Source organism: Centropristis striata, chromosome 11, assembly GCF_030273125.1.
Source record: "Centropristis striata isolate RG_2023a ecotype Rhode Island chromosome 11, C.striata_1.0, whole genome shotgun sequence".
In the NCBI taxonomy this organism is placed as follows: domain Eukaryota; kingdom Metazoa; phylum Chordata; class Actinopteri; order Perciformes; family Serranidae; genus Centropristis; species Centropristis striata.
In genome coordinates this window covers 34,712,431-34,727,580 of record NC_081527.1, presented here as the reverse complement: position 1 = coordinate 34,727,580, position 15,150 = coordinate 34,712,431, and the positions used below count along the sequence as shown (strand labels likewise).

Genomic DNA, 15,150 nt, shown 5'->3' with positions numbered 1-15,150 from the left:
ACGACTAGACCAAGAAACTTGTTTTCCTGAACTGATGTAGTTTCTGTGGTATTAAAGTCACATGCTAAATCTTTTTGGTCTCATCCTTCCCCTTCCGCTAAACCTAATGGGGCAGGTGGGTTTTAAGAGGTTAAAATTCAAACTGAACTTTTGTTTTTGTAAATATAAACTTTGAATTTGATGTATTCCGTTTTTGTTTACGTTTAACACAATGCCCCAATTTTCGAATTGTGGTTGCATGAAACATAATTAAAGGATGAGGTGTAACAAGTTTAGTGATCCTTCACAATTATGTTACATTAAGATTTATTTTCTAACCATTGCATGGTCTACAGCACAAGTAAAATATACAATATAAACATAAGAATGAGATGGTTTAAAATATTGTTTTTTATTTAAACTGCATGGAATAAGCATACAGCAAAACCTAAAGAGAATTGTGGGTACACCTCGAGCCCATTTTCATTTAGATTTTGAGGTCAGAGGTCAAGGGACCTCTTTGAATATGTCTCGCTAAAATCTCACCTAACATTGGAGCATTATTCAGCACACTTCCTGACGAGAAACCAATGGATTCCTTAGATTTTTTTATTTGATATACCAATATATCTTCTGTAGACTTAAAACTGAGTCTGAATGAAATAAGTCGGCCAAAAAACAGTTTTAAACACAGCCCCCATGCACTTCAATTTAGGTATTTCTGTTTATGGCCATTTTCAGACTCATTGTTTGCTGTGGAGCCATGAAAATAAAACCTTTTCTTCAAGAATTCAATAAAAAGTGTGTGTGCACCACAATGACTTATTATTTTGTGCAAATGGATAACTCATTAAGGAAGCTGTGAGGAAGCTGCAGATAAGAAAAGAGAAGGACAACTCTGATTCGACACTACAGAACTTTACTTGAATTTGATCCAAGTTCATTGTCTATACAGGGTATATTTACAAGATCTGAAATCAGGGAAAAGGGCAAAAACAGAAAAAAAACAAACACTAGATACAACTGAGGTATTAGCTAAAAGCATTTACAGGTAATGTAATTTACTAGTAAATATCAATGATGATAAACAGTTAGAGATGCAGTGTCTTCTGCTTAAAAAACATCTTTTTATATCACAACATGAGGTAGGAGAACAGTGTCTCGATTCATGCAAGAACAAAAGTCTCATCACACTGTAGTATTGGCAACGTAGTATGCAATGGTCAAACACAGACACTGTGTTTCATGTTTCAGAACAGCATCAAGGGGGGAAAAGGGTTCTTTTTTAGCAAAGCCATGAATCTTTTTTTTCATCTATAGCAGGATGTGTATAAATTAAAAACATGGTGTACCTATTCTTAGTAACCAGTGATCTGTGCGATCAATCACAAATGCAGCCATACTTCCTACGTCTCCCACACTGGCATAGAATAATTACTGGCTGGAAATCACACCCAACTACAAAGCATGCCACCTGCAACAGTTCAAAGGTCACCTTGGATTTGTTTACTAGTTTCCTTCACAAAGCCACGAGGCGATGTGTATGTAAATCCTGTATTCAAATGTGGTTTCAGCTCTGCTCGTTGTTTCACCTTTTAGTTTTCTTGTCTGTTGGGCAAACGTCACACCTGTAAAAATTCTGTACAAAGCATATCCAAGTTCTCATAACACTGCAAAATGCAAAAAAGGGTCCAGCAAACCGTGTTACAAGGACTTTACATTTAGTCCTTTTTTTTCTCATTATGGTGTACAATTAAAGAAGCTAAACAACGCCCCCTTGTGTATAAAATGCAAATTACACAAAGTTAAATTAGATTAGTAATCTGCTAATGTGATTATTTTAAAGGATTTTTTCTTTTCCGCTGAAGAGGTAATTAAGTGAATAAAAACTAATACTGATTATCTTTTTTTGACTGACGTTGTTTACACATCCAGACAAGGGTACATGATCAGAAAACACCCAGAGCTACATGAGCAAGTTTTTTCTCTTTCCCTTTTCAAAGCTGCTGTGCTTCAGTCAGACGTAGGAGGCCAAAACACACACACTCACACACACTATCTCACACAATCTCACATCATTTCCAAATCATATTAGGCTACAATTTATGTTCTTCATAGTCTGACTTAAAATCTCACCATCCTCTAAACCAATAATGATATAAAACTTGCACATGTTCAATGTTCATGCATATGAGCCATCTCAATAGTTTGTGCGTTACGTGACGGGGAAACATATTTTTTCTTTTTTTTTCTTCTTTTTCTACAATGAACAGATTGATAGATTGGCCCTGTGACACAAAACATAAGGGGCAGCAAAACATGCAAAAAAAAGAATATAATAATCATTTTTTCCAAAATGCATTTTCTTAAACAAATGTTTTGTTTTCAATTTATCTCAGCGGGAGGAGGAGGGGGCTTTAACAAAGAGGGAAAAAAGCTCATTACATTACACATTTAAACAGTCCGTCAAGGTGAAATCCACAAAAAAAACAAATGCATCATTTCATAAAAAGGGGGGGAAAGTGTGTAACAAAGTATTATTTTCCTATTTTGCCTTAGTCCTGCATCATGTCTCAGTAAACCATGCATTTCACTCCCCCAACATCAAGTTCTGAAAACTTTTTTTTTAAAGAAAGCAAAAACATCTGAAGCCTTAAGTCTGGTCCAATTTATATAACCTTTTGAAGATTTTTCATATAAGAACAGTTAATATATTAATGACTACTGTATTTACAAAGTGAATATAAATCTTTAGTTAATACGTTAAATATTTTCTTTCATAATTTCAATAAAGGTTTAAATGGAACAGTAGAGTGTACATTTGCGGCATGGGGGGTTTGATTTTACTGGCTTGCACCTGCACCTGCTTTCATGACAATCAACAAACCACAGCTGCACTCGGCCCAGTCTTTCAGGTCTGTTATTGTAAAGGGAAGCTGTGTAAGAAAAATCTGCATCGAACAGGATGGAGCACAGTGGAATGTCTATCAATTTGCATTTATAGCAGATGCATAAAAAAAGCTCAGAGTTTAGCTGAGGCCGATCCCCTTCTCTTTTTAAACAATTATTTACATACACACACACGCACTCACACATGCTTACAGGGATCTCCTTAGTGGCAATAAAAAGCGCTTTTGCCTGGCAACTGACACAATAAAAGTCCTCTCTTCCTCTGGATGGAAGTCTGCTCGCTCTCCTGGGCATCTACAAAACACCGCGCACCCCCAGCTGATCTGGCACTGGAGATGGATGGACGGGTGAGTGTTGCGGGAGAAAAACGAGGGAGGGAGGTTTGCTGAGAGATGAGGGGGGGGATCCTGTACAGTCTCACCCGAAGGGCGAGCAGAGGCCCACAGACAACAACAGCTGCCCCCATTCTGACTGCACTAAACAAAAAGAGCTCCCTCTGTACCCCTTTCGGCGTCTGGGCCACCCAGCCTGCCGCAGGGGGAGAGCTGCACCCGTCCCCCCCGAGAGCTCCCTTCAATCCTCGCCTCCCCTCTCTCTTCCTCTTCCTGCCTGGCGCTGTTTGTTCAGCCAGGCAGAATAACGTGAAGCAGGGGCCGGACCCGAGGCCCAAACCAACCCCTGGTCTAACTAACTGCTTTCACCTGCGACCCACATTCTTAGATGACGCTCTGACAAACAGGGTGGTGGATAAAAACCGTCTGCTAACAATGAAGTCAAACGATACAAAAAAAGAAGCCCAGAAAACGGGCACAGACTGCAGCTTTGATCATCTGCTGGGAACGCTGGGGCCATTGTTCTGCCTGAATGCTTGGACTGTGCTGACACACTCGAGTGTGTGCGGGCATGCGGGGATGCTGCATGTATTATGGTAACACGGCGCAGCTAACCGCACATGTGAGACTCTGCCTTTCTCATTTCTTAGAAAAGCTACACCGGCTCAGCCAGCCCCCGTGTCCAGACACATTCCTTTCCCAGGGGATTCTGGGGGAGGAGAGCGTGTTGAGTGCACAACACTGCTCGCGAGCTTCTTCATGCCAAGCCAAGAAAAGAGCACAGTGTTTCCTGTCTAGCCTAAAAGTGGGTGAAAACCACAGTGTTAAGGAGTTTCCCAGCAGAGGGCAACGGCGCTAATGGCACCGGGCAGCTGGCGGATCGACCGACAGACTGTTTGGTCTACGACAGGAGAGTCCAGGTGCTGCCCAGCAGAGTGAAGAGGGGGACTAGTCTGTGTGAGGAGCAGCTGGGGGGCCAGGCCAGACGATTTGCTAGCTAGCTACCTTGTGGGCGTCACACTCAAAACACTCATTTCAAGTTCAGCGTCACTATTGGCATATTTTCATGAGGTCTCACGACATCTGCAAAATGTCTTTTTTTTGTACAGTAAAGGTCTTTCTCCTCCATATAGATTTGATGTTTTTAACATGTTTTCTTTTTGTGTTTTACAAGGAGCAAAAAAACAAAAAACAAAGAATGTATTGAAATGTCCATGCAGTTTCCTGCAGTCGCTGGTACTTGAGCGTTTGGGCTGTACATACAGAGAGACGGAGAAAAGGGGCACGCAGCCGGGCGCCGTTATGTGTCCAGTGGCGCAGGCTGCCGTGCCAGGTAGTAGCATGAAGTGAGGAGTCTGAGTCTTAGCTGAAGTCTCCAAGTCATTAGCTCCAGAATCCAGAGAGAGCAAGAAGGGATGGGAGAGGAGGGTGACAATCGTGGGGGAGGAAAAACAATAGTGATGGTTGAGTCGGTCTGTACACGACCAAACTCCCGTCTGTGAAGCAGCTGTTTGTTCAGTAAAAACTATAAATTAAATCAAACATACATGCCCCCCAAAAATCTTTAAATACTGTTTAAAGAGAGGAGAAGGGAGTAAAAAGAAAGAATAAAAAAAACACAACATGAAACTTTTAAGTGATGTTAAATTACAAAAACAAAAGTCAGTCCTACACTGAAATAAAAAGGGAGATGCACAACTTAAAAACAGCCCGAGGAGATGTGGAGCTCCTTTCTGCTTCGGGCTGATTTGTTTTTGTCTGTAGAGTTGGCGGGTGATGGGGAGAGGAATGAGGGAGGCGCCTGAGGGGGTGGGTGGCAGTTACTTATGGCCAGCCGCTGGGGCCTCTGAGAAGCTGGAGGGCGGGGAGTGGGAATGAGGGGGTCCGGTTGAAGGGGTAAGAGGAGGAGAGGGGCTGCCTCCCACTGAGGCAGACTGGACCATCTGCTGCTTGAGTTGACTGATTGTGCGCTCTAGCTTTTCCCGCGCCTCACGCTCCCTGCGCAGCTCCTCCTGCAGCTCCTGCCGGTCCGCCTCTGCCCGCTCCAGCCTCTGGCGTAGCTCCGACAACTGGGAGGAGACAGAGAGAGACATGTGGTCAACGTTAGAAGACCGAGTGGAACACGTTAACAATAATCCTTAAAAAATAAAACATTTGAAGCTTCTATTAATCAAATGAAACAGCAAATGTCTGTTTCAGGGTTTGTACAGATGTTTCCAGGTGTTTCCATGACTGGAATCTAGTATTCCAGTCAGTCATATTTCCAGGTTTTCCAAGATTCATGGAAACCCAACAAGAGACTTATTTTCCTTTCAGCTCAAAAAGGACAACGGGATTGTTTCAAATGTTAAAAGATTGTGTCGAGATTATTTTACCAGAAAATCAAGCATTTTTCAAAGAGTACATTTGCATTTCCGGTTAATGTTTTTTAACATTTTAACAACTGTACAAACTCTGCTGTCGTCGAGTTTTACATACACGTTATTGGTTAAGTGTTTTTAAAAAGCTAAAGATTACATTATTTTTGAAAAAAGACAACATGTTGTGAATTTTAGAAATAATTAAATGTATTTTGGAGTTTGCCACTCGCCAAAACCACTGGAATATTAGCATAGCCTAGTATTTACCTGCAACTGTGCAGATACAGGGTTTATATAGGATGAATAGACATGCAGAAGAGAGATTTGCAGCATTCAAAATACAAATGCTGATTCAGAATTCAAATGTCAATGTTATGAATGAAGCTCAGCCTTAGTCATAAATCATGCTAGACATATTTAAAGACTAGACTAGAAATGATACAGCGACACAAGACAGTACAAAACTCCATTAAGATTTTCAGGGATTTTTTTTTTTTTCAATCTTAAACCTTCTCTTCCTATCAGAAACTCAAAAAAACAGTACGACATGTACACAAAACAGACCCCACACACAACATTTGGACAAACAGATAGCAGCTGAAACGTAGTCAGCTAGTAGGCTATCATAACAGGCCGCCTATCTACTGGTGTTGCACTGCGTTTTGTGACTGTCAAGATGCAAAATATCCTGATAGGAAAGACCTGAACCGTCATTGTTTATTGCTCTTTTTAAGCCATCAGTGGTCACTTTTCAAACCTGGCTTACTCCAGTGTACTGTCACGACCAATGTGCTGCTGAGAAGAGTGAAGAGAAAACGGCCCTGATAATAATAAAGGGATTTTTCTACTTAAGTTCTGTATTTTGGGACAGCCTAAATATTACAAAACATACATCATGGAAAACAGCACCGTCCATGACTTGTTCTAAAATAATAATCCTGTGATTTTAACATCAAACAACAAAACATGTAGAAGACACCGATTGACTTCTGTGTTGTTCTTTTTTTTCTTAGAAAAGTGTGCAAAACTACGAAATTACTTCACGCAATGTCTAGTTTTACGCCAGTATTAATCTCCCAGCCACACAAACACATGCACAGCCCCTTTTCCTCACTAACTGGCAGACATCCTGTGTTTGATGCCAACGGGGGGGTGGGGAAGCTTCAGTGACAGACAGGAGGGGGGGTGCTGCAGACCAAAGCTCAGGCCAACATAACAGAACCTATCTCAAGATTAAGTCTAGTGGAAACCCAAACAAAGACTCCGAGTGTGTGTGTGTGTGTGTGTGTGTGTGTGTGTGTGTGTGTGCTTTCACACTCTTAAACAGCACGGTGACTCATGTAAGACATACACAGGAAATTATTTAGCAGGGAAACTCTCAATCACTGAAAGACTATGACCACATCTCCGCTCTCAAGGTTTTAGTAGAAAACACTCTGTTACCCTCAGAGGAAATATGTGGGGGATGAATATGTGATCTAAAAATTCAAATGCCATCAAATGAATCTGATGGGTAAATTTAAAAGATAGAGGGCCTCCAAAGATTCACAGATGGAGTTTATATTATACTATCTAACCATGTCTCAATGTGCTGCGTTATGATGCAAATTGTCTTTTCAGCAACATCATAAAGGTTGAGTGTTCATATACAAGGTAATAAATTGAAAACACAGTTAAATAATTAGCTTTAAATGCAAAAAATATTAATAGATCGTTGCACTGATTCTTCCTCGAGTCTGATTGGAGCGTGGCAGTGTAATGTCTGAGATTAAAAATGGCATATGTTAAGCGGTGCAAGCCAATCAGCAGACTGTACGCTTCACTTTAATTCCCTCAGACTGGTTCTGATGCCAAAATCGGTGCGTTCCCCCTCTAAGTCCGTACCTGTGCAGTGTAGTGGGCCTCTTGCTGGCGTTGTGCCCCTGGCTCGCAGGCGCAGGCCTGCTGTCGGAGCTGCTCCAGACGGGTCTCCAGCTCCAGCTGTTCCTGGCGGGCCTGGCTGAGCTGCCGCGCCTGCTCGCTGTGCACCGCCTCCAGCTCGCAGCGCAGCTCCCGCTGCTCGGCGCTCAACTCCCGTAGCCTCGCCGCCTCGCCCCCGCGCACCGCCTCCAGCTCCTGGAGACACAGAGAATAAGTCAGGGGAAATAAGAACAATAATGTGATATCTGGCTGACCCCTGTAGAGGAAAATGCTTTTACATTTCAGCCCCTCCACAGGGAGGTCAGATGTTTGATATCACGATGGCAGCAGAACACCGGCTTCTACTGCTCATAAAACTGTGCATGTGACCTTTAAGACATTCAGTGGGATTATGGATTTAGTCAAGGGCAAAAAAGATCAACAAGGAAAAAGAAGACTGAATAATTAAACTTTTGTGCAAAGGCTACATTTAACTTATTATGTTTTTTTAAATCTAAAAAAGCACAATTTACTGACTGTCAGGCATTTTGTAAAAGTTAATATTTAATTTGAAATACAAATGTAATCTGCTCTGAATCCCATTGGTGGGTTTAAATAAAGGAACATAATTCATCAGTAGATATGAATGTCACTATAATGTAGGTCAGCTCTATTTCCATATGTCCAAAATGAAATTAAACTTTGAGTGTTTTAATAAATTACAGTATGTTATATATCAGTGAAACATTATGATTTACATGAAGTGGGGCGAGGACTTGTCTGACAAATTGCAGAACCATCTGATAACAACACTTGGATTCAGCTTTAGGATGTTTCAAGCTATAGGAGTGAGAGATGGAGGGGTCGGTGGAAGGTGAGCATCACCTCCACATCTACATCAAGGACACTTTTAATAGGCGAGGACAGTTATGGTCTTCGTCAGGGGCTCATTTATCTTGGTCTTTGTTCTTTCCAACCGCCAACTCACCATTTCCAGCTGCAGCTGCTTGTGCAGGGTGGAGTTGAGCTTCTCCTGCTGCCTGCTGTACATCTGCATGATCTCCACAACAATCCTGTCCTTGTCGTCCTCCAGCCCCCCCACCACCACTGCAGCGCTGCTCATGGCAGAGCCCGTGTCCTTAGCCGCTACTTCCGTCACCGGCGACAACAACGACGCAGGAGGGTGATGAGGAGGAGGTGGAGGGGGGGTGTGGGCGGGGGTGTGGGTGGCTTTCTTGCAGCTCGGGCTGCTTGTCTCCATGGAAACTGCCTGGGTTTGGCATTCCCGCTCAGTGGCCGAGGCAGCAGCGGCACGTTGGGATTTGGCTTCCTCGGCGCCAGCAGCAATGGGAGGCGACGCGTGAAGATCTGAGGAGGGAGGAAGAGGAGAGGAGGATGAGGGAAGGAGTTTTTATAAGGAAAAAAAAAAAAGAAAAGAAGAAGAGGAGGTGGTTGAAAGACAGGAAGTGCCAGCCGAGCTGGTGCACACTCCTGCCTACGCTTAGTAACACCCTCGCACAACCTCATAAAAGCTCACACCTCTTTCTCAGCGTGAGCGCAAGCACAAGCCAAACACTCACCCACAAATATTGTGCGTGTGTGTTTGTGTGTTTGTCCTCAGACACTGAGAAAGAAGCGAGAGGAATAAAGGGCCTTGTGTGGGAGCTACGCTGCTCTGCGTGGGCTCCTCCTCTGTTCAAACTTCGGCTTGTTCCCTCGCCGTGGCCTTTAAAGGTGTATATCATGGGAAAAGGATCAAACAGGCGATATCACAGTCTCACACATAAAGACACATGAGCACAGATGCTGCAGAGGGTTATGTATAGGCTAGTAACGATGGCGTGTTTGAAGGTATAAGCTCACAGACAGAAAGAGGAGGAGAAATAGTGAAAGAGAGCTTGAACGGCAGCTTGTTTACCAGGATAATGTATTCATACAGTATGTGTGTGACAGGAAGCAGCATGCTCTGCACACAGCATGTCTGGCACTGGAGAGGACACTCATTTACTGGCTGAAGTTGGTGTGTGCATGTGCGTATAGACACCCACATACATGCTCTGCCCAGCATAGCACAGACACAGGATAGTAAAAGCGCACAAATAACGGTAGTGGGTCATTTGGTGGTAGATCAAGAGAAAATAAGCAGGAGAGCGAGATAGAGAGGCACACAGACAAACTGGGGGAGGGAAAAAAAGAGGATGAAGAGGAAGAGGAGGAGGGGGGAAAGAGAGAGTGACAGCGAGGGAGGCGGAAATGAAGGGAGCAAGAGAAGAAAGAGATGAGGATGGATGGGATGGATGGGAGAGGAAGTGCGGGAGCAGACGCCGGAGGACAGACTCAGGGAGGATGTGGAGAAAGCTGCCAGGAAAAAAAAGAGAGGGAGGATAGAGGAAAGAGACAGATTGGTTGGAGAAGAAAAAGGGGAGCAGAACGCCCGAGAGATATGAGAGAGACAGGCTGACAGTCAGACGTGGCGTAATAATGGCAGACGGAAACCGTTTTCCCATGATTCACCCTCTCCCTCTTTATATTTATACACATCTTATTAATGCAGCTGTAAAATGCACATGCACATAAAAACACACAGCGCAGAGAAGAGGTCACTGCCATTTCCACCCCTCTTGTTCATCAATACTGAGGTGCCCCCAGAGTCTTTATGTGAAGGTCAATGCTTGATTATGTGCAACGCTGCAGGCTGCACTGTGTGTGTGTGTGTGTGTGTGTGTGTGTGTGTGTGTGTGTTTGTGTGTGTGTAGTTTACTGTTGACTGTTTACAGTAAGCACGTGTCTGCTCTGCATGTCTCTACTGCTTATGTTGTATGTATGTAAATCTCTTGCTGCATGTGCGTCATGCATTTATAGAAGTCGTGTGTCACTTGTGTTTGTGCATCTGATGTATATACCGTGTACACGCTAGTACCTTTTAATTATGAATTAATATTGTCAATTATCATCAATGTTGTCTGCCTCGCATTGTTCGGGATTTTTTTTTTATATCTCCTTACGGCTACATTAAAATGTTTTTAAAACCATTTATTAAATGTTAATATAGTGCCTGTAAATGCTGAATAAAGGACATTCAAGTGTTATCCAGGTTCCAAGCACATACATTATTGAGTTTACTGTCAATCATTTTCTTTTTCCAGGAGCTGAAGTGGATTTACTCAAAATTATGACTAAATTGTGTCAACCACTTTTGTTGCTATTCACGCAACGTCGACTTCTGAACATAAAATGTCACTTAACCTGCCTCTTAGTTAATGTAGCTTGACATTAAGAGAATGTAGCTTACATTAGCAGGTTCTGAAGCTAATAATTTAATGGACACATTGGAAGCAATTACCTGCTCTTCTGCTTTTTCTTGTTTTTTTAGCTCTGCCATTTTCAGTATTATAGTTGCATGAACACAAGTTTTGCAGAGTGTAGGTTGTTGTGCATTTACTTTAACAAGAAGGTCACGCATTTATTTATTTTAGTATTATTTGACCATAGAGCAGCATTTGACAGAATAGATTATAGCATTAAATTTGATCCCATTTTACTTCTTACTCCACAGCACAATGTGCCTCTAACCTCTTCAGTGATTTGGCTGCTGGTTGTTCTAAGGGTTAAATCCCAAGTTAATGAAGATGCTTTTAGTATTTATGGCCATAGTTCCTGGAATTCTTTGCCAGATTGCATCAGATGTGCTCCAATCTCTGAATCCATCAAAAGAATCGGCTCTGGGAGTAACAGCCAGTATGTTGAACTATGCTGAATTTCCTTTATGGAACTTAATCAACTGAAAATGACTCAGAGTAGCTGAAATAAAACTAGGTTACTTGGTAAACTCCCTTAATGGAACAGGCCCCAAAGCACTTCCAAAACCAAAATCTTGTCCCTTTGCCTACATATTCTGCATTCATATGCAGATTTCTGTTCAGAGATTAGATGTGCTCCAACATTTACACCGTTAAAAAGCAAACAAAAAATATCTGTTTTCCCTTGGAGTGAAATGTGCAATATATTTTTTTTTTGGTTAAGAAAAAAAAGGATGACAAGGGTGTGGCATGTGTGCATATTCAATGAATGTGTTTCTGTGAGTTGACTCTGTGTTTTAATGTGTGTATCATTACTGACCCATAGGTGGCTCGTCATGGCCCAGCACTCTGCGGCTGTAGTGGTGTTTGAGCAGCGCTCCCAGCATTTCGGGGCTCATCTCCGCCTCCCTCCGCAGAGACACGTTGGGAGCCACCATTTTATCGTATGTGTACAGGTAGTAACTGTGAGAGAGAAGGAGATAAAGAAAGAAGACATTTAAAGCACTGAACTGACTTCATACCCACAGAAATATTATATTAAATATTATTTACGAATACTAACCCTAACACAAAAGACAAACTCATTTCCACAGTAAGGTATGGTGCTAATTAGGTACACTCTGAAAAATAATATCTTTTTTGTATTTGCTTTTATTTTTCTAGTCATAATGGAAGCAGCACCACCTTTCATCAGCTTCTGTCTTTGCAGTAAACATCGTAAAATGTTACAAGTTATGGACTTTGCAAGGCTGATCTACATGAAGCAACATACACCTGCAATAACTCACGTGGCTGTTAAAACACGCAATCAGAGTCATAGAAGTGATTTGGTGGCTGTTGTAGCCTACAGTAACTGCACCATCTGAAGTGCTGAAAACACAGTGCGGAATATGGATACTTCTTATCATGTGTTTACAGGATCTCAGCCTAAACAGACCTTTGGGCTTATCACAAATGTCCAGGTAGTGGGTACAACTGAGAGAGAGATAGTGCCTGGAGATGCGCTGAAGCCACTGAGCCAACACTATCTGTCTATTCCTGGCTGCATGGTGGGAAGGGAGGGAGGAGAGAGGAATAGAAAGAGACACAGAGAGAGAGAGAGAGATGGAGAAGCAGGTGGAGGACAGAAGAGGAGAGGAGAGGAGAGGAGAGGAGAGGAGAGGAGAGGAGAGGAGAGGAGAGGAGAGGAGAGGAGAGGAGAGGAGAGGAGAGGAGAGGAGAGGAGAGGAGCTCTGAGCCCCTCCCCCATCAGCAGTCCCCTCCAGACAGAGCTGGAGCTGTGAACTAGGTTGAGCATGACAGCTCAGTGGGGCTCTGCTTGAAAAACAGTACAGTACTACCAAGCGAGCCTTGCTTCCTCCTCTCTGGACGGAGACGAAGCACTGACTGCTCGCCTGACCGGGAATCTGAAACTCCTTCACATGAATGATGTGATTGAATAATGTAAGCCTGGCGTGTATTTGACAAGTGTACCGCTAATGGATGCCGCTAGTAACCCAAATACGACGTTAAGTGCGGTGGATGTCTAGCACGACGCTCGGCTGTAGCGGTGCATTATTAGTAACGCTGCAATGCAAAAGACATGCTCCAAACTGGTCTGCGCAAGTCCTGACTGGTTTGAGAGTGTAGCAGTCATGTGATGCTGGTAGGTGACCAGAACTCTAATCCTGCCAATTTGTCTGGCCTCACGTCTGCGAGCCGCCACACTGTCAATATGTCAAGGCAGTCACATGTAGCTGTGGCGCTGTAAAGCATCAAATTCCAGTTTTTAATCTGGGTCAGATTGCTGTGCAAGCTATCAGAGTGCCGTATCCAAACACAGGCTGGTGTGCTCTGGGGAGGGATGGAGGGAGGAAGAGAAGAAACCAGAAGAGAGGAGACGAGGGCTTTGGGAAGGGAAGGAAAGGAAAGGGGAGGAGGGAGGGAGAAGCAGTGGTACAAGTGATGAAGGAGAGAAGACGAGGAGGGAACAGAGCAGAAGACGGAGTGCAGTGCCAATTAGGGAAATTAAGCGTGGGAATTTCATTTACTTAGAAAGAAACTGAAGTTGAACTGAAAACTAACTTTGCCTGGCAATTATTTCACTACAACAGAAGGGCATAAAAAACAACCAATAGTATCTGGCACAGAGGTAGCAGGTTTGCAACGACAGTACCAGCCCATCAAAATGCTATAAAAATGTCTAGCATATTTCTACATAATTTCTAAGGCCATTTATGCCATTTGGTGCTTTAAATTCTGATTATTGCACTTCGGACTGAAGCTGGAGCAAACCACACCACTGTTTTGCTACGAATGTTGTAATTTTATTATTTATTCTGTTTTTATTTTTGCTGTTGTGAAGCACTTTATAACTGCTAATTTCAGTGTTTTATGAAATGTCAAATATTCTGCGAGAATTTCTTGCTTTTCTCTTTTTTATATCTTTGTAAATTGAAAATCTTTGGATTGCAGACTGTTTGTTGGACAAAACAAGAGATCCAAGGACATCAGATTAGACTCTGAGAAGATGTAATTGAAATTTTTCACATTTTTTACTAATTAAAATTAAAAAAAAATCTGTTATTTCTAACCCTAAAATGGTGCACTGATATTAAATCAGAGTTAATAAGATGTAGTACCTGGGATGGACCAGGGTGGGGTGTCCTGGCTCCTCCTTGATGTCAGAGAAAAGACGGTTGAACATCAGAGTAGGAGGAGATGTTTTCCCCTGAGAAAAACAAAACACACACATAAACGTCAGACACAACACAGCAACATTGTATTTGAAGCCATTGTGTTACGGTTATAAAGTCCCTGAATGGCATCTTCCATCCGCATTTATTGATCTTTGCATACAATTTTGCAGCTGAACAGATGACTTATCACAATGGCAATCAGTTGCATGCCCACGCACACACACATGCATACACATGAATACATGAGGAGAAGCAGCAGGAGAAGGGAATGTGCTGTACTGCACATGGTGCTCTTGGAGCTATAATCTAATAAAGCTAATATATGCATGCATACATGTGGATGAGGGATCATCCATCAGGCATCAGCTGAGAGAGAGAGAGAGAGAGAGAGAGAGAGAGAGAGAGAGAGTGTGTGTGTGCACATGCTGGAGAAAAAAAGATAATCATGATAAAGAGCTTCTTCCCTGTGTGTGCATGTAAAGTTGGTGTGTGTGTGTGTGTGTGTGTGTGTGTGTGTGTGTGCTGCGATAGGGGGGAGGTGAAGCCTTTTCAACCGCTGTATGAGTGTATTTCCTGACAGGTCAGAGAGGAGAAGCGGGTCGCTATGAATGGATGAGCAGGGGGTGTGGTTGTCAGTCAGGATGAGGGTGGGGGTGGCGACCCTGAGAGGTGACCTGTGTGTAGGGGAGGGGGAGGGGGGGTGTTGGAGCGGTAGGAGGTGACAGAGGGATGGGTGGATAGGCAGGGAGCCGGCCACTGACCTTTCTTGCAGGGTCGGCATCGGCCAACTTGCTGCTGGGGGAGCAGAGATCTGCTGGGGGTTTCCTCACCTGGCTCTCCTCCTCCTCCACCGCCTTCTGAAACACACAGAGAAAGAGAAAGAGACAGCGGTTAAAAACAAACAGACACATGCCAAGATTAAACACAACAGAAGCAGAGATAGCATAGATTATATTTGTTTCGAATACACTGAACAATTACAATAAAATGATGCACGGACTCTGTCGGGCAGTGTGGACACAAGAGGCGAGAAAAAAAACACAGTCACAGAGAGGTAGGATGGAGACAAATGGCATTTAAATGATAGGAAATAGAGACAAATGACATCCAAGAGATAGAAAATGGAGACGAATGGCATTAAAAGCAAGCAGCACATGTGAGCTATGGCCTGAGTCGACCGTGATACAGTGTC

At 43.1% G+C, this 15,150-nt stretch overlaps 1 protein-coding gene across 1 annotated transcript in view; it reads right to left on the bottom strand.

Annotated features, from left to right (window-relative positions):
- Positions 1 to 881: 881 nt before the first annotated feature.
- Positions 882 to 15,150, bottom strand: part of skila (SKI-like proto-oncogene a) — a 34,730-nt gene continuing 20,461 nt past the window's right edge. Inside the window, exons 2-7 of the mRNA XM_059344140.1 lie at positions 14,720 to 14,815; positions 13,902 to 13,990; positions 11,600 to 11,742; positions 8,469 to 8,848; positions 7,466 to 7,696; positions 882 to 5,290 (exon numbers count right to left, since the gene is read on the bottom strand). Coding sequence (XP_059200123.1) covers positions 5,042 to 5,290; positions 7,466 to 7,696; positions 8,469 to 8,848; positions 11,600 to 11,742; positions 13,902 to 13,990; positions 14,720 to 14,815 — 1,188 coding nt within the window. The 3' untranslated portion in view covers positions 882 to 5,041. The remainder of the gene's footprint in view (positions 5,291 to 7,465; positions 7,697 to 8,468; positions 8,849 to 11,599; positions 11,743 to 13,901; positions 13,991 to 14,719; positions 14,816 to 15,150) is intronic.